The sequence below is a fragment of the Temnothorax nylanderi genome, unplaced genomic scaffold, assembly GCF_030848795.1.
Source record: "Temnothorax nylanderi isolate EJ_2023f unplaced genomic scaffold, tnyl_v1.0 TNYL_tig0031_pilon, whole genome shotgun sequence".
Classification (NCBI taxonomy): Eukaryota; Metazoa; Arthropoda; class Insecta; order Hymenoptera; family Formicidae; genus Temnothorax; species Temnothorax nylanderi.
Genome location: NW_027249093.1, coordinates 878059 through 897153, shown reverse-complemented (window position 1 = coordinate 897153; position 19095 = coordinate 878059). Strand labels below are relative to the sequence as shown.

The 19095-nt window shown below is 42.0% G+C and overlaps 2 protein-coding genes across 2 annotated transcripts in view; both read left to right on the top strand.

The window, feature by feature from the left end:
* Positions 1 to 531: 531 nt before the first annotated feature.
* On the top strand, positions 532 to 3668 carry Ubi-p63e (Polyubiquitin-63E). Its single transcript, XM_071702706.1, has 2 exons — positions 532 to 693; positions 1436 to 3668. Exon 2 carries the CDS (start codon positions 1442 to 1444, stop codon positions 3500 to 3502), a length of 2061 nt encoding a protein of 686 aa, XP_071558807.1. The 5' UTR covers positions 532 to 693; positions 1436 to 1441; the 3' UTR covers positions 3503 to 3668.
* A 3279-nt stretch (positions 3669 to 6947) lies between these two features.
* Positions 6948 to 19095, top strand: part of LOC139770650 (uncharacterized) — a 38820-nt gene continuing 26672 nt past the window's right edge. Inside the window, exon 1 of the mRNA XM_071702725.1 lies at positions 6948 to 7579. Within this exon, the coding sequence (XP_071558826.1) occupies positions 7534 to 7579 (46 nt within the window). The 5' untranslated portion in view covers positions 6948 to 7533. The remainder of the gene's footprint in view (positions 7580 to 19095) is intronic.

Genomic DNA, 19095 nt, shown 5'->3' with positions numbered 1-19095 from the left:
AAATATTGTATCTCTGACAAGCGGTCGCAATTTCTTGCTCTCAGCATTTTCTTACACGTGCTATATTCACGTAGCAATTCGTTCGCGCTCATCTCATACGATCATCCGATCCTCGAAGTATTAAATCGAATCAATCTTAGAATTATGCGCGCAGTCAAAAGCTTTCTGAATTATCAGTAAAATTTGCATATCAATAATTGAATTATTTATTAATGATCGAATTATTATTTCTGGTGTACATATGTACATTCATTTTAAATATACGAATTCTTTCATATTTTGTAAAAAATATATTCGCTACTCGAAATGAGTAATGAGTAACGATTAATTTTATCACGCTCTGTATGCACGCATATATAGCACGAGCATCAGGGCAGAACGTTCTGGAGCGTTCTTTGTTACCAAGTCGATACGAGCTCCGCAAAATGCACGTCACGCCGACCAGTGACGTGCGCGACCGACGAGCCAATCGGCGGCGTCTTCAACGCAGCTCGGCCAATCGGACGCGCGGATCGAGTCATACGTCACGCGCGTCACACGCTTGGTATAAAAGCGAGGTGCGCATCGATCGCCGCTCCATTAGTTTCGGTGAGCTCGAGTGAAGAAATACGTGTGTTTCCAAGACTGTTCTTCTCAAGTCGTCCTACGTGAAATACAGACGAGAAAGACAAGCGAGAAGCTTTCGAACAAAAGGTACGCTTTTTTTTATACTCCCCGATACAAATTCTTAGCTCTCGAATCTTCGCTCTTAACCAAGAATTCAGTATTCTTTATTCGCGCAAACGAGGTATAGATAATAATATTAATAATCATCGTGGAATATTCTCGACGAGCCGTCGATACGCCGCGTTTAACAAGAGTCACGCTTTCGCCACGAATGAGTCATTTCCAGGTGTGCGCAATATCGATCGTTGTTTCGGGCCTGTTGCTAGGCGGAGCGGATTGTGGGATCACTTCAATTAGCATATTTTATTGGACGGTACATTCCGGAGATTCGGTCGAATAGTCGAGTAGTATCTACATCGGCGTCAGAAGAAATGTAGAAAACGCGTGAAAAACCTTGAGATCATTCCAATATTACCTGTTATTACGCGTTTTTGCCGAACTGTAAAATGGTACGAAACATGGCGTCGAGTGCTCGTTAATCCTGGCAATCCAGACGACCGACAAAATGGCGGCCGTTGATTTCACTGCGTCATGTAAGCAGTTTTGAGCTGCTAGCAGGCGATTTTCTTCGCTTTATATAGTTCTTTTATACGGTTTCTTATCCACGAAGGTGAACACGGTTCATCCCCTGTTGGGCCTGTCTGGCTCTGTGATTTGACTTTGTCCGTGTCCTTATTTCGTAAATAACTATAATCGAACTGATTGAAAGGTTTCATTTTCGTATACGATATTCAAGAGACAATCTTCTAACGTGAAATTTTTATTACAGAGCACCATGCAGATCTTCGTAAAGACGTTGACCGGAAAGACCATCACTCTCGAGGTCGAGGCTTCCGACACCATCGAGAACGTGAAGGCGAAGATTCAGGATAAGGAAGGTATCCCGCCTGACCAACAGCGCCTGATCTTCGCTGGAAAGCAGCTTGAGGACGGACGTACCTTGTCCGACTATAATATCCAGAAGGAATCCACTCTCCACTTGGTTCTCAGACTGCGTGGTGGGATGCAGATCTTCGTCAAAACCCTGACGGGAAAGACCATCACTTTGGAGGTCGAGGCTTCGGACACGATCGAGAACGTAAAGGCGAAGATTCAGGATAAGGAAGGTATCCCGCCTGACCAGCAGCGCCTGATCTTCGCTGGAAAGCAGCTTGAGGACGGACGCACCTTGTCCGACTACAATATCCAGAAGGAATCCACTCTCCACTTGGTTCTCAGACTGCGTGGTGGGATGCAGATCTTCGTCAAAACCCTGACGGGAAAGACCATCACTTTGGAGGTCGAGGCTTCGGACACGATCGAGAATGTCAAGGCGAAGATTCAGGACAAGGAAGGAATCCCTCCCGATCAGCAGAGGTTAATCTTCGCCGGAAAGCAGCTCGAAGATGGTCGCACACTATCCGATTACAACATCCAGAAAGAATCAACTTTGCATTTGGTTCTCCGTCTACGTGGTGGTATGCAGATTTTCGTAAAAACCTTGACAGGAAAGACCATCACACTGGAAGTCGAGGCATCCGACACGATCGAGAATGTCAAAGCTAAAATTCAGGACAAGGAAGGAATCCCCCCGGATCAGCAGAGGTTGATCTTCGCCGGAAAGCAGCTTGAAGACGGCCGTACACTCTCCGACTATAACATTCAGAAGGAATCGACCTTGCATTTGGTTCTTCGTCTACGTGGTGGAATGCAGATTTTCGTCAAAACCCTGACGGGAAAGACTATTACATTGGAAGTTGAAGCTTCTGACACAATCGAGAACGTCAAGGCCAAAATTCAGGACAAGGAAGGAATCCCTCCCGATCAGCAGAGGTTGATCTTCGCCGGAAAACAGCTCGAAGACGGTCGCACACTTTCCGATTATAATATTCAGAAGGAATCCACGTTGCATTTGGTTCTTCGTCTACGTGGTGGTATGCAAATTTTTGTCAAGACGCTCACCGGTAAAACGATCACATTGGAAGTCGAAGCATCAGATACGATCGAAAACGTCAAAGCCAAAATTCAGGACAAGGAAGGAATCCCTCCGGATCAACAGAGGTTAATCTTCGCCGGAAAACAGCTCGAAGACGGTCGCACACTTTCTGATTACAACATTCAGAAGGAATCAACTTTGCATTTGGTTCTCCGTCTGCGTGGTGGTATGCAGATTTTCGTCAAAACCTTGACAGGGAAGACCATCACACTGGAAGTCGAGGCTTCCGACACGATCGAGAATGTCAAGGCCAAAATTCAGGACAAGGAAGGAATCCCCCCGGATCAGCAGAGGTTAATTTTCGCCGGAAAGCAACTCGAGGACGGCCGCACGCTTTCAGATTACAACATTCAGAAAGAATCAACTTTGCATTTGGTTCTCCGTCTACGTGGTGGTATGCAGATTTTCGTAAAAACCTTGACAGGAAAGACCATCACACTGGAAGTCGAGGCATCCGACACGATCGAGAATGTCAAAGCTAAAATTCAGGACAAGGAAGGAATCCCCCCGGATCAGCAGAGGTTGATCTTCGCCGGAAAGCAACTCGAGGACGGCCGCACGCTTTCAGATTATAACATTCAGAAAGAATCCACCCTGCATTTGGTCTTGAGGCTTCGCGGCGGTATGCAGATTTTCGTCAAAACTCTCACCGGTAAAACAATCACACTGGAGGTCGAGGCTTCGGACACGATCGAGAACGTCAAGGCTAAAATTCAAGACAAAGAGGGCATTCCTCCCGATCAGCAAAGGTTAATTTTCGCGGGCAAGCAACTTGAGGACGGACGGACTTTGTCCGATTACAATATCCAGAAAGAATCGACACTTCACCTTGTACTTCGACTTAGGGGCGGAGATGTCTGATTCTGCAATTGTGATTTCTGCATTCGCGTTGTATTAGATTATTTAATAATTTTTTTATAATAAATTCTATTACAGGAGTTTTTAATTTTATTTATTCGCACATGGAAATCTCTTGCGTACCGAGTTTTGATGAATAAACGAATTAATTTTGCATACTATAATAAAATGTCTCGTCTCTTAGAACCTTCTTATCCTAATACTTTGATCTCCTTAAATGAGAAAATGTTACAGATGTCCCAATTGTGTAAAGTTTGTTAAATTTGCTTGTTAATATTTAGACAAATTGAACTTTGTGCAAATGTTTAATGATGTCTAACGTATATTTCTAGTGAGTTTTTTTTACGTAATCTCTGTATGTTTTTTAATGCTTCAATGAAAGAACATGAACGAGTAAATAACTAATTATTTCAGAAAGTAGTGTAACTCATATCTTGTTTTTATCATGATGAATGGTTGATTATTCTACGTTTTGAAATGAACAAATATCGATGTTTTAATTTATATACGTGATATGATTTTGGATAAATTAAGATCGAACTACGAATGTACCGCTTGAAGATATTGTTAGTAATGGCAGACATTTTGATAGAAACTTTTCTTTATCATTAATTGATGGCGCCACTAGGTCTTTTCTTGATTGCTTTCCTCTGACAAATATAAAACATTTAGTATAGTATTTTTAAATCAATTTATCTGATGTACAAGAGTTTAAAAATTAGAAAGCTATATACTTTACAAAAAAGTAATCAGTAATTTCTTTAAACCTGATTTTTACAAAACAACGTAAATTGCAACGCAAATTCTTATTACATCTTTTCCGAAGATTTTAGAAAATTTTACTTTTATAAATATACTTTTAATTTTAATGAAAGAAATGTTTTTAACAGACAGAAAATCAATGGTCTCTTTTCCATAAAATTACTCAATAATTTCGTGATCTGCAAGACCGTTCGTAGAAGAAAATTAACAGTTTAATTTTCATACGTGTTTATTTATAACAAGAATGTTTATTCGTGAAAGAGGATAAATAATTTCTCTTGCATAAAAACTGTTCAATAATACCGCGATATAAAAGGCCAGGTGTTGAAGTCAATGTTTTATTAATATCATTTTTACAAATAGGTACATTTTTATTTATAATAGATGAAATCTGTTTTTGCATAAAAAGACGATAATTTCTCTGACATGAAACCATTCAATAATATAGTATAAAAAGCCTTCATAGTAGAACACCTGAATTTTTATATTTTTGCTTGTAATAAAAAGAATCTTTTCATAGATAAAAGGACGATGATTTTAACTGCACAAAAATTATTCATATCGTGACACAAAAAGCCGTTAATAGAAAAGAAAAATAAGTATTACTTTCGAAAAATCCAAAGGTGTGTTCGTCGTTATCGCTATAGATTAGTATAGATCTCGTCTTATTTCCGATGGGCGAAATAAAAACGGTCGTCATGTAATTGTTAGCGGTGCTGTTGTTGCGCGTTTCACTATTATTTACGGGCGCGCAACGTGTTCGGATGCAGCGAGTAGTGAATTAAAATTTTCCCACGGCAGCGAGATGCGAAACTATTTTTTTTCATCGCGGAATTCAATAACCACCCGCTGCGAAAAACATACGTAACTTTAACGATAACATATTTTTCTATCACTCCCATCTGCCATCCTATTCAGTATTGTGAAAAAAATAGTTGCATGTTTTAACTATCGCGAAAAGTTAAGAAGACAACTAAATTATTTTTGTACTCGTGCTAATTATTTACTCGTGCTATTTTACTCGTGCTAATTAATTATTTTGTGTCGATGTTCAAATTACGTTCAAATTATAAGCAAAAAAAAATAAATATTAAGGTTTTCTTCTATGAAGGCTTTTTATATTAGAATATTACTGAATGGTTTTATCTAAGAGGAACTATCGTCTTTCTATGCGCAAAAATTTCTTCTATTCCTTCTATTATAATTCTTTTTATTATAAGTAAAAATATATTTTGTAAGAATGATATTAATAAAATTCTGTATTATTATTCGTGTATAATCATACATAGCTATACATACCTACATAAAAGAATTAATGTAAAATAATTTAAACGATAATAAGGCAAAATAATTTAAATTAGCATAAAAATCAGCGTGCAAAATATAATGTACGGTAATAATTTATTGGATAAATTCGATAACATATGTAATAACTTAGTTTTTAGAATAAGCTTTATTCTAAAAATAATAGAATCATATGTTAATGCTTTTCGCGGATGTATCTTGTGTGTTTTTTTTTCCAGAAAATAAGAATTTCTACCTCTTTGAGATACACGTTGAAGAATTCAGATATAAAACCAGATATACACGATTTGTAAAAGATCTGGTTATTTCATAATGAGATTATTTTCTGTTGCGTTTCCGAGAAAATTGGGGCAATTAACATACAAATCAATAAAAACAGAGATGAGAGAAACTTTGAAGTATCTTCTAGTTTTCGTCTAAAAGTAAGTCATTTTGAAAGAGTTAATATTACATTGAGAACATAAAATATAAATTGACTGTCTCAGTTACAATTTTCCAGATCTACGAAGCTCCTGAGGACGACGCTCTTCACGGAATATTACACTCCCCAATTTCCTCTCCCAATAAAGCTTCAACGAATCAAGCCCGACGGTCGTTCTACCGACGATTTCATTTTCGCTTTGACGATCATCCCGCTTTCGGTGCGGGACACACGCGACACACATCGATCATCCGTTCACGCGTGTGCGAGCGCGCGCGCGCGTGTGTATTTATGCGTACGGCTAATGATGGAAGAAAACGTCTTAGCCACACGGGGAGAGAGAAAGACGGGCGAGCCGCACAACTCCGTGTGTACCATACCCAGTACGCCTTGTACCTTAGGTAGGGCTGAGAGAACTCGAAGAGAGAACCGCGGACTCTTGCGTTCAGTCTAACTCGGTCCTCGAACTCGGCGGTCCCGTGTGCTTGGCGTGGCAGCGTGACGGGCGTCAGTCACAGCATCCGCCGCGTGGTACTTCACCGCCGCGGTGCGCTTCCCTGACGACGCGAGATAAAGCCTCCCCCGACGCCGTTGGGCACAACAGTGGTACAAGATCCGCACTCCGCGCGTCATTTCGCTAAAGCAGCCTCCACGGAGACAGATTAGTCGAGCTTCTCATTTTATCCCTCGGCGGAGGGAAAACCGCGAGGGACCAACCTAAATTTTTATCATATTACGCTGTTAAATATTAAAAGATGAAATTTAAATCAATACCCTGAATTAAATAATATTTTGTTATTTTAAATTGCCATGTGTGTCGAAATTTATTTTCACATAAAACAGTATTATTTTAACTATATTTTTTTAGTTAAATTTATATTGTTTCAGTTAAATTAACGATATATCGAGCAGTGATTAAAAATACCTCAAATTGAATATAATTTGACACTACTATATGTCGTTAACTTAACTAAACCAATAGAATTAAAATAATAAATTTCGACATACATATGGCAGGCAAAAATCTAACAAAATGTTATTTAACTCAAGGTATTGGTTTGAATTGCGTCCTTTAATATTTTACAGTGTTTAAATATTTTAAAGTAACTTTGTAGGTAAAATGCAGAAATACGTAAATTTGCACACTAAATTTATTCCGTCATTTTCTATACTTACTCCGAAGAATAGACTTTAGAAATACGTAATACGTTAGCGGTCGTTCAACTCTATTTCACCGTTATGACGCTATAAAAAGAAATGTCCAAATTTACGTCGTCGAAATGACGTGGAAAAAAATCTGCGTGTAAGCATTTTTACCCAATGACTTATGTTACTGCGTTATTTAACGGCTCGTACTCGAAATCAATAGGGAGACAAAAGGCAAATAGTAATCTAAAGGTCCAGGAAAGGGCTCGAGAGGAAATCCGGCTTCTTTTCCACCAACTCGGGCTGATAAAGCATGAAACGGTGGGAAGGTTGAAGGATCGCCGATACGGAGATTGAAGCGAGCTGGTGTTGCGCGAGACAACAGATCCATCATCTGGAGATGAGCGGCCTGGCGGTTTGTTTGATACTCCTCTCGACGGTGCCGGGTAAGTTGCGAGATAGGTCAGAAATGCCTATTAACCGGAGATGGGAAAACCTTTAACACCTCGAGTTCTGAAGCGAATCGCGCGCTGCAGCATCTCGTGAAGATTATTGCGAGTCTGCTATTATTCTGAGAAAGCATTATGCGCAGTCGAGAGTTTAGAACACGGGGAAAATGTCGATTGAAACACGAATTTAATCATACAAAAAAGAGTCAGTGTCGAATTTTGTATTCGACAAAGATCGATTTCTTAAGTTTTACGTACACAGGTATCTGAAGAAAGAGACTGCGCGAAGAGATACATTTTTTTCAATCGACAGTTTCGAAGAAGTATATTCTTCGCTTGTATAAGTGTATAAATTGTATTAACAGTTGGAAACAATGTTCTCTCTTCGCGGAGGAAACTTATTCGAGGAAACTTAAGATATTGGAGATGACTTTATTTCGCGTTCCCTCGCATAAAGATAAATTTTCGCAGCTGCCGCTCGTCGTTATTTGATTGTTATCAATTACGGTTGACCAGATGGTAAAATGGGAAACTCAATTTTCTATTAAGCGCCATCAGCAGAACCATCAAAATGAACGTACAAATATATATATGTATATAACGAGCACATTTGACGCGGAACGACTTTATGTCGAAAATAAAATAAATTTTATTTCTAAAAAAAGAACAAATAGATATTTAGATAACAATCGAATCTGCGATTTAAAAGAATTTTATCGATATTAGAATAGAATTTGTATTTTAACTTGTTTCTCCTTTCCTCTCTCTCTCTCTCTCTCTCTCTCTCTCTCTCTCTCTCTCTCTCTCTCTCTCTCTCTCTCTCTCTCTCTCTCTCTCTCTCTCTCTCTCTCTCACTCGGTTTCTTTGATTGAAAACGTTCGTGAAAATTATAGGTACATATATCCACTCTTAATAAATATAAAAAATGCATGTACGAAAGTATCAATAAATCAGCAAATTATCGGACTTTGCCCGCGAGTATGTACATACGTTCTATACCGAAACCTTTTACCGACGAAGGACCGGTGCAGAAATTAAACTCCAGAAATAGGAACAAAAACGGTTCATGAATCGTTAAATACGCTTCTGCGTCGTGTTCAACTCGCTTTCATAAATTCGCTGTTTTTTTTCTTTGCCGCATATTGTCTGACTGTAATATACAGCCGTCGACCTTACCACAGCCGATTCCCGTATACGCGGAGCAACGAATACACGAACCACACGAGCCCCGCGATGTCCAACAACACCGGCCTTCGTCCATTAATTCCTCCGGTCAGTTCGGTGTCCGTTATAATAAAAGTACCGACATTTTTTTTTCTCTATATTTTCTCATCTTTGATATTTTCAACGAAACTGAATTAAAATTAAAGCCAACGTTAAAATATGAAATTAAGATTTTACGTCATCGTCGCACGCTTGACGTTTAATTAATTGAAAATCGTCACGCTCCTCTTCTCGCGGTGTCTTCTCGCTCAGTTTCAAAGTTGCCGGGAGTCAACTTCGAAGCTGATCGAGAAGCTGACAGACTTTTTGTCTCCTGTGCATTATTGTTGAACGTCGAGAGGACAGCGAAGATGCAGCGGCGGACTCTTTGAGTATGACGGCGTTTTTGCGATCGTCTCCGTGACGCAGCTGCTAGCCAGAAGTCGCGAGGTCCACGAGGAGGACATAATCCGATTTCTTTCGACGTCGAGACATCGCCGTCGGAAACGATCCTTCCTCGCGCGTTTCGTCTCTCTCTCTCTCGTCTTCATCTCGGCCGGCGATGCGGAGCGGACGCGCTCTCGCGTTCGCGTGCTTTCTTTTGTGTTTTCTCGCCGTTCTGGTGGTTCGACCCGGTCTAAATATAGAGGCGTCGCAAGGGTCTGTCCCGCTGACGGGTCAGAAGTAACTTGTCGCTATTAGCGGACGAGGGTCGAGACGAAGTCGTATATAGGAGAAGATCGCGAGACGCAGAAACTCGGCTTCGAGGCGCGCGCGCGCGCGGCCACAACTCCGCGGTCATGGAATTGGGACGCGGTGAAGATTTATTAAATTTTCCCGCGCGGCTTTTCCGGGACACATACCTTGCTCCTCGGGCACGTATGTACCGCGCCGTGCCGCGTGCGGAGCGAGCGGAGCGCGCAGACCGAAATAGGATCTGTTATTTCGGAAACCGATCGCGGACTTTCGGGGAAAAATAAGAGTAGGACGCGAGGGAACTTTAATTCCCCTTCGTAATTTCATCGAAGCGAGAACAATTGCTGCCTCGGCGCTACAGTTGGGGAGAAAATTAGCTTTTAATTTGTTCAAAGAACCAGTTATTATCGCGCGATACCCTATATACCATCGCTTTTCCGCATTCTTTGTCATTATTGCCAATTATTCCGCCATTTTTCCTTCAATTACGACGCGACCCTCCGCTCCGCGATCTTGGAAACCGGCACATTACTTCCGCGCGAGTCTCTTCATTATTCTTTTACATCAATTCGAAAATGATAGATAATTAGGGTAAAAAGAAAAATATACGTTCGTACTTATAGATCCTCGTCACGATCGACGTTTTCCCGCAACGTACCCGCAATTCTCGTTTCGCCTCCCCCGGAATCACCATCGGCATTTCTGTCGTTTCGACTGGGTTCGCTTTCTCACGGTACATTGGCTCCTTCCATGGACCGGCTGTTCCGGGCGGACTCCATTCCCCAAATTCCGCTTCGCTGTTCCCTACTGTCATAGCAGTTTCTCTCCCGCCCAACATTGACTGCACGAGCTGGCGCGGCGGGGGCTTGTGCAAGCTCGGAAGCACCCACCGTTGCCGATTGCCGTCCCTTAAGTAGAAAGGACTCACGTCGAAAGACTCCACGCGCCTCTCTTCCGTCGTTCTCCTTAAGCGCCTCTTCACTCGCGATTATCGGGCCGCCCGCCCGCGCCGTCGCGTCGCGGCGCCGAGAGACGGAAGAAAATCCTCCCGCGACACGCGACGGAAGAAATGTAAGAGCATCGAGTTTACTGGATCGCTCCGCGTAACGAGCGACGACGGAAGTGGAGAGCCCATTTAAAAATTCGACGCTTTTTGCGACAGTTTCATCTTTAGGAGTGTACCTTTTTTGTAGAATCTTTTCTGCAAAGAGACGGCAGTAGTGAAACATTAAGATAATAACGATGCTCTTCCCATGATGGCACGTTGAACTCTCGCAGAGACTCGGATCGAAAGATAGACAGTTCTATGATTATGTTATTAAGTTATGGAAAAGAGGTTGAAATGTAATTATCGCAAAAATATCCCTGCGAGACGGTCGCATGAACGAACGTATCAATAGTTTAAGATTCTTCCCATGACACATTAAATTCTCGGAAAGACTTGGATCGAAAGATATAGTTCTATGATTATGTAATTAAATTATGGAAGAAGAAATTCAATCAAATATAATTATCGCAAAAATATCTTGCGAGACGATTGCAAAGACGAATTTATCAGTAGTTTAAGATCCAATCGATTCGTACGCAGAAAAAAAGTGTCAAATCAAAACTTATACATTCAATAATTAAATATTAACGCGTTCATATATTGTTTCGTATATACGTATAACAATCTATAATCTTCTTGTAAGAATTTTAACTTTTTATTTCAACTTCTTATCTTGATCGAATTATATAAAATGACTTCATTTAAACAAGTTTTCTTTAACGCAATATAATCTCATTTCCAGATTTCCACGTTGAAACTAAAGATCTTTTCGTATCAAGAATATTCTTTTTTTCAGTGTAATAATTGCTTGACTCCCCGACGAGATAACTTAGCGACGACGTCTCTTTCCTCTCGCCCGTTCCTTATCGACGCGATAGAAGTTGATATAATTATCGGTGATTATTTTCGATTGTGGACTTTATGTTTTTTCACTGCGGCGCCGGCGCGCCCGTTAATCCGTTATTTTTTTCTTCGGAATCGGGTTACGAGTCACTGGAATGCACGCGCGCACAATCCGAAAATGCTTGTGGCGCGCGATCGAATGGATAAAACGTGCCCCGCGGTAACGGGGAGGGCCGGGCAAGCGGAGCAATTTGCGCATACCCGCGGATACCCCGCAAATTGATCCAGCCGGGATTTTTATTCGAATTTTTCCTCGACCCCGGACCTATTTTTCCGCACAATTCCATGCGTCCATTACGTATGCTAATGAGTTTTGTAACTCGGGCGTGCACGCCTGTTCGGGCGCGCGCGCGCGTGTGCACGCCCTGTTTGCTTTAGCGGAAACGTACGGGCGATATATCACCGCTGAAACTCGCGGGTAATTGCACGCGTGTCCGCGATACGTCGGTAAGTATCCCTCTCTCGAAATTCGATCTCTCGTTTCGTCTACGATTCCCCCCCGCGGCGACACGGACGAGTGCAATCGCCGCACCGCACCGGTGCGCGGTGCGACTGTATAAATTCTTGAGAAGACCCCCGCCATTCACATATACGACAATGAAATAACTCGTCAGCTAGATGGAAATAAATACTACATTTCTAACAATTTTTTATAATTTTTCGTTAATCCTTTGTGTCCGTGAATGGTAGATATATGTATCATCTGTAATCTAAAAAATTCAGTTCAGGAATGTGTTGAGGTGATATATTAAAAAAGTTTATGTTGTGATATGTTAAAAAATATTCTGTCCTCTTGAAAACTCATTCTCATTCCTGTGGAAATCGTAAAAAATCGCATGAAAAATGTAAATATAAAAATACTCGGAACATGTGCTGAAAATTTATGAAGAATTTTTTCATTCATACTCAATAAGGTCTTTTCTATTATATTTATTATGTGAAATAACTTTTAATCAGCATCGTTCTTGAAAGGAGGTAATTATGAAAGGAGGTCTCTAAGTATACATAAGCTCATATGAAAGTAAAATTAACATAGATCGAAGGGCTTTTAAGGGTGATTATTTTGAGGCATTAATATTAAAATTTTAATATTAAAAATTGCAGGCACAATACAGTGAATGTGACAGACGTAAAAATCACTATCTTTTTCAAAACTCGATGTGTCCGTTTTTCAAAGAGATTTATAGAATGCTAATTTTGAAAATCACGTGCAATTTTTAAAATTTTAAATGGTAAATCTAATATGATGGACTTTTTTGATACATTGAAATATCGTTTTTTATTTATTTCGTTTTTCATGTGAAGAATTGTTTGATAGGGATTATAACTCTCATTTTATCGAAGGATTATTGGAACATTTTTATATATTTCAAACAAAAAATGACAAAATCAATTTTTTAAAATTATTTTTTATTAATGATAGAATAGTAGGTAAAAGGGAAGATTTTAAGATAACTATTTATATTATTTATTTCAGCTCATTAAAGTAGAGAATACGAGGGACTGAAGGGCACGTAATTCTTATTTTTTTCCGACTGATAATTAGCAGTAACGCGCTAATAATTTTCGCTATCCTGATCCAAGATTCTCAATTGCCATCGATTTCGTTTCATTTGAACTCGTGTTCGTACTTGTTAAATCAAATTTGCATTTCTGATCAATGCACGATTTTATGACTTTGCAATCGAACAAACCAATACGGTAATATATATATATATATATATATATATATATATATACATATATGCGAGTACATGTGCGAGTACACGGCGAGATGCATTTCCATATGCATGCACCAACAACCCGGATGGATGCGTGAACTTTCGGTATCCCGACGTGCACGCGTATTTCATTTTCACCCGAAGCCCTTTTACATTGTAGCCCGAACACAAATACCGAACACGAAAATGCTTTAGGCCACCATTGTTCACGGGGAGAGAGAGTCCCCAATTTATATGAGAAATCCGAACTATACCCCGCCGCTGCGGGGTATGATAATAGCTCGAACGCCTTACGTTATTTATGGCTGTAACCGGTACGTGTGAAACGGTGTATTAATTAATTTCCGTGCTCGGCGACATTTCGCTAAATTTATCGCGTGTAGTAAAATTCGCGTCTCATCGTCGTGCGTCGCAGTTGCATATTTCCCAGGAAGAAGTTCCATTTTGCGCGAATTTTCTGAGAATTCGCGTTTGCGACCCGTCGCGCGCAATAAAACGGTTTTTAACAATACCGACGCGAGAGAGTATTTATTGCTGTCAACAATAGTTTGTTGTTTCGATAAAGTTTTATGCGAATGCGCGCATCGCAGGAGCGATTTTATCCCACCGGCAATATTTCATTTGTTATTTATTTTTCGACATTTCCCATATTTACACGGAATGCAATTCGATAATTAAATCATGGAAATGTATTTTGATCCTCTCCCCCTTTCCCCTTCCTCGGAATCTCTTCAAAAATTTAATACGCGTATGAAAAAGGCGCGTCGTTACCGTTTTAAATTCATCAAAAATGTGATAACATCGTTGTAAACAACATTGACGGGATATAGATTACGTATCGCGGCTCGCGTGCACCGTAGCGTGTCGAAGATCGAAATTAGCCGTGAAATTACGGTCAGGACTCGAAGTCACAATCACGGCGAGACTTTTAGAATCGCCGATGACTCCGGGCGATTATTAATCAGAGCTCCGTATCCGGAACTCCGCGTCGCGGACCCGAGCAGCTCTGACTTATTTTCATTTGCCGTCCTCTCATCGTGTTCCATAAACACCGTGTGTAAATTGTGTAACGAGAGCCAAGTCGGCTTCCTCTTGCCGTGACCGACTATCTCGCGTGTGTTTCGTCAGAGCCCCATAACTTAATGATGACTTGTAGCGTTTTGAAGCGTATTTCATTGGTAGAATTAATGAGCATGTTTCTGAACAACTCAAAAACTGAGACACTGTGAGTGCCAGTGAGTTTTTCCCAATGGAAGACGCCTTTAGTTTCTGGTACATAATTATTAGCTACGGCAGGACGCAAGGAGCGAATTTCTTCGAGCATGTGATGAAAATCTCAATTTGTTCTGCATATTAATCGAAACTTGTAAGTATCTTTTAAAGTCTCGAAAGTCTCTTCGATATCTCGAAACTGCATCCCTTCATTTTATAACACTTAACGTTATTGTTTCAATCCCTTTATTCAGTCCCTTATTCAACGGGCACGAATAACAATTTTATTTCAAGTATTTCGAACGTTTTAGATATGCAAACACTCTTCCGGAAAGATTTTCTAGACACTTGAGACTCTCAAGAATTTCAGAACCTCCGCTTTCCGATAATATTTGAAGCAATCGGAATCTTTGTACGATCGAATTGTTGGAGAAACTTTCAGGAGGAGGATTCGAACGCCCATTACTAAGCGTCGATCTCCTCGACCGCCTGTAATCATCGTGCCGGTTTGTTTCTCTTTTCCCCCCGGTCGTTCGTCGCGATCGGAATCGATCCCGGATGATGGGAAGATTGGGAAGGGTTGTTTATCGCTTTTCGCAGCGGCGGTAATTTCAAGAGTAATCTCGCGTCTTCACGCAGCGCGCATGTCGGAAGACGGTTATTATAATATCCCGCGAACTGCATAATATGAACCGATCGAAAGGCCGATTATCGAGGTGTCCAGATTGCAGGGATCCCGAGAGAGCGCGGATCTGTCGGGATGTCAGCGAGACACGATCGCTCTCGCGATCACGAAGACGTGACACGTTCGCGACGCGAGGAGGCGAGCGAGAGAGACACGTCGCGTTTGCGGTCGCTAATATCCGTTATAATAAAGCGGCGAACGGTGCGTGCGGCACGCGAACCTGATACGCGAGTCGGTTCCCTGCGAGTTCCCCGATCGTGTCGTACTCCCGGCTCTCGAGACGCTCGATCGTGTCGCGGCGGTCGCTGGGTCGAAGCGAGCCTTCTCTGCGGCTTTGATAAGTAATTCGATAGAACTGTGTCAGTGCCCGTCTCGCAGCGGGGAAAACTTCGTCCCGCCTTAAAAGCAGTTTCTGGAAGAGTAGACGTCGTCGTCGTCGTCGTCGTTTCTGGAAAAAGTCTCTCTTCGTATGAAATACGCGGAGAACTGTATCGTTCTCTTCCTCCCCGAGCGGGATCCGTCCCGCGGTTGACGGGCGTCGCGAAGATCGGACGTACTGATATAGCAACTTTTCCGTACCGGAGAAAAATTGCACAATTTCTTTCCTCCCTTTTTTTTTAGAGCGTAAAACTAAAATCTGGATCTTAATAAGCGTTTAGGAAATTATTATGCAAAAGCGTTCGTTGATAGAAAGGAAATAATTGTATAACGAGATGGTTGATCGCGACTTTTTTGGTCGCGCGAGCCTAAAACTCACGTTAGGCGATATCTATAGTTCGTATCTCGAATCATTAATTATTAATTAATTATTATTAATTAATATTTAGGATAGAATTCTATTTACAATTTAACGTGCTGTATGTACAACAGAGAAACGTTTGACAATCGCGAAATACATTTAGCACAAAAGGCAATAAAATATACGACATGAAATTATAAATGGAATTCTGTCCTCTTGAAATCTGACCCGAATAATAGATTATCTGAAGCTCACTTTAGACTTCCGCAAAGTTCTTTGAAATTTCACGTCGCGTAAAATGTACGAATAAAAAGGAAGGAGAAACGCGAAACTATTTATCGCGGTGTAGCGACGGACATTTCTTTATAGGGCCCGTCTCCCGCATAATTGCCGAAGTTTAAAAGATATCGGGAGATTCGTGGAAAGCGCTGATAGAAAATCCATGGCATTACAAGCGTGAAACTTAGGCACGCGGTTCTCGGCGTGTATAAGCGAGCCGAGAGAGGGGGAGGGGGCAGGGGGCAGGGGAGAGAGAAGCCCTCTCCGAAGCCGCTTTTCTTCTCCGCGAGCGTCATTACTTATTCCCGCGTAGCGCGGAGCCTGGTGACGACAGATTTATCGGGTGAAAAATTCACGGGGGAAGGAACACGACGGCGTCGCGCGCTGTCTTCGGTTTCGGACTGCCAAATGGGAAAACGTTGTTCCTGTTGCGGCGGAGATTGCCGCCGACCGAGGACGTCAGTCCGGTCGTCCGAAGGCGCGAGAAAGTGCGCGCCGCAAATAAATCGACGTGACCGATATCTCCCTCCGTCGTCGTCTGGAAGCCCATCTCCCTCGGGGGGGAGAAAAAAAAGATCGCTGTTTACGAAAGCCGCGAATAATTTAGACCGGGAGGTATCCTATTCTCTTTTCTTTTCCTTTTCTTTTCCCTTTCTTTTTTCCTCCCTTATTTTTTTTTTTTCGCGACCGACCGTGGAAGGGCGAATCGAAGGGAGGCCGCTGCCGGAGGAGAGATAGGGATCGATTTTTATGCGAGCGAGTTACGAAAATTAATTACTTCTCTTCTGTGCGCCGCATCGGGCTTTTATAAGCGAATCGTGGTCGATGAAATATGCAGTAAACGCGTTTATTTTTATTTACCAAAGCAAGTACCGCGATAAATACCGCAAACACGAGAGCACGCGTGCGCATTCGATTTGAAGCACGCATTTCCATACGAAATATCGCGAGAATGTATAGACGATGAATAACGAATCAATTTTAATTCTACACCAGGCGCATGTCCGAGGGTCGATATCTAAATTTCCAGCGGCGAGAAAATGTCAAAATACAAGACAAGTGCTTTGAATAAGTAAAAGGACGAGATCGAATTGTGTGGCGTGCGCGATTTCCGCTCTCTCTTTCTCTTTCGGACAGTTATATATTCCCACATACTTCTGTCGGACGTTATGAGCAGCAGCTCTCCCGTCCGGTCGCACGCTCGTATATTATTTCAGTGGCTGACTGTCCCGAATATATAGGGAGCGCGTTTGATAAAACTTTCCCGAGAGGTGCGCGTCGAGGCACGTCGATTCTTTATTTAAAGTATATCCGGCGCGCGCTTCTATGCCGGAACGTCTCGATGAGCTTTTCTTCTTCCGCCCGACGTCCGCAACGATTGTGTTCGCGGAGCATGACGGTGCCGGACGGTGGACGCGGCGGTATCGGCCACGAGGTTGGATATCGTTAAGAGGCAGACACGTCGAATCTGCGATTTCGATCGTGACGGGGCCTTAATGGACGCGCGTGACTAACCGCGTCCTTTACCTCGCGCGGCGCGGCGCGCGTTGTCAAAGTCGTTGACACCGGAGGAGTCGAGATCATTGATCGCGCGCGTCGTTCGCATGGCACATACGCGTAGGATACCGAGAGCTATTCGAATAAGGAAGCGGCTCTATGCCGAAGGATGTTTCGGGAGAGGAAAGATCAATACGAGGCAGACCAATGGACATAGACGTGAATAAAAACGAAAAAAAAAAGAAGAAAAGGGAAAGGCGCGAAAAACGTGCGAAGTAAACGGGAGAGGGTCGAGAATCGAAACGTAAATTGCGATATGTTGCTTCGCTCCTGTGTTACGACTGACGATATTACCGTGTCGAGCAGGTCGCTTAATTTAGGATGAATTAGAGAACAAATTTCATTTTGCCGCAGCGCTCTTATATATCACGTCCGTTCGCCGGTATTTTACTCCTTTGCCCGTGCGCGGCGTCAAAACGCTCGAGAGGTGCGAGATTACGAAATGTAAAGTTTCATTGATCCTCGACTTGGTTCAAGGACGGGCAGCGCTGATCTAGCGCTGTTTGGCCTCGCGTTACTCGCGTAGCCTTTGATTTACCGATCTATGCAAATCAGAGAGGTAATCCAATAATCTCGAAGTGACTTGGAATTATTCCGCCCGTTCCCATACGCGGGCGGTAACTGGGAAACTGACTCACTCGCCGGCAGTCAATTACGTAAATTGGGGGCCCCGCGAGTTACTTTAATTAAGCGTTTAATTCTTCGCTTAATCCCGCGGAAAGCCGCGTCACGTTTTGTAACCCTTGCGAAAGTTGGCATTTCGACAGCGACTGGATCTCCGCGCGATTTAACGCGTTTGAAGATAAGAGGGGGCGGAGGGAGGGCCCCCATCCAATGAGGGTCCGAGGCGAAGAATATTGCTGAATACTTCAACGTAACTCGGAAACGGAATTTGCGCTCTTTATTTAACGAAGTATCCGATTTACGTCGTAAAGTCGCATCTAAGCTTCTTAAAGAGGGATAAAAACGAACAATTTAATTCAATTGATTTAAATTTCAGCTCGAATCGAGAGATTCAGGTCATTCGATTAAGAATTTGTCGCTTGTTGTCGCCGTCGCTATATCAAAAGCAAGCTTTGCTCGTGGTAGGGATAAATTAATGAGAGAACTTAAATGTATATTTAAATATAAGAGAAAATTAGAGTCCTGACGCGCTACGTTGGCAGTATGTTTACATCAATTTACGATGCACTTTGTAATGGCGGGAGAGAGAGAGAGAGAGACAGGTAAACCGCAAGTTGCCCGAAGTTTTACTACTGGTCATTTTATCACTACGGTCGATAGACTGTGCGAGAGGCCCGACAATGAAAGTTATGGAAGAACCGAGAGATATTTTAGAGAGACCAGACTTTTGAAAATTTATATTTCTCTCACCGAGAGTTTTTAATTTTCTCCGGAAATTTTGTTGCCGAGAATAAAACGTGGAAATTCTGTTACATAAAGGGCAATAAAACGAAGCTCTTTATCATC

Coding starts and splice junctions, on each gene's coding strand:
- Ubi-p63e (XM_071702706.1), top strand. CDS start 1,442: ATGCAGATCTTCGTAAAGACGTTGACCGGAAAGACCATCACTCTCGAG.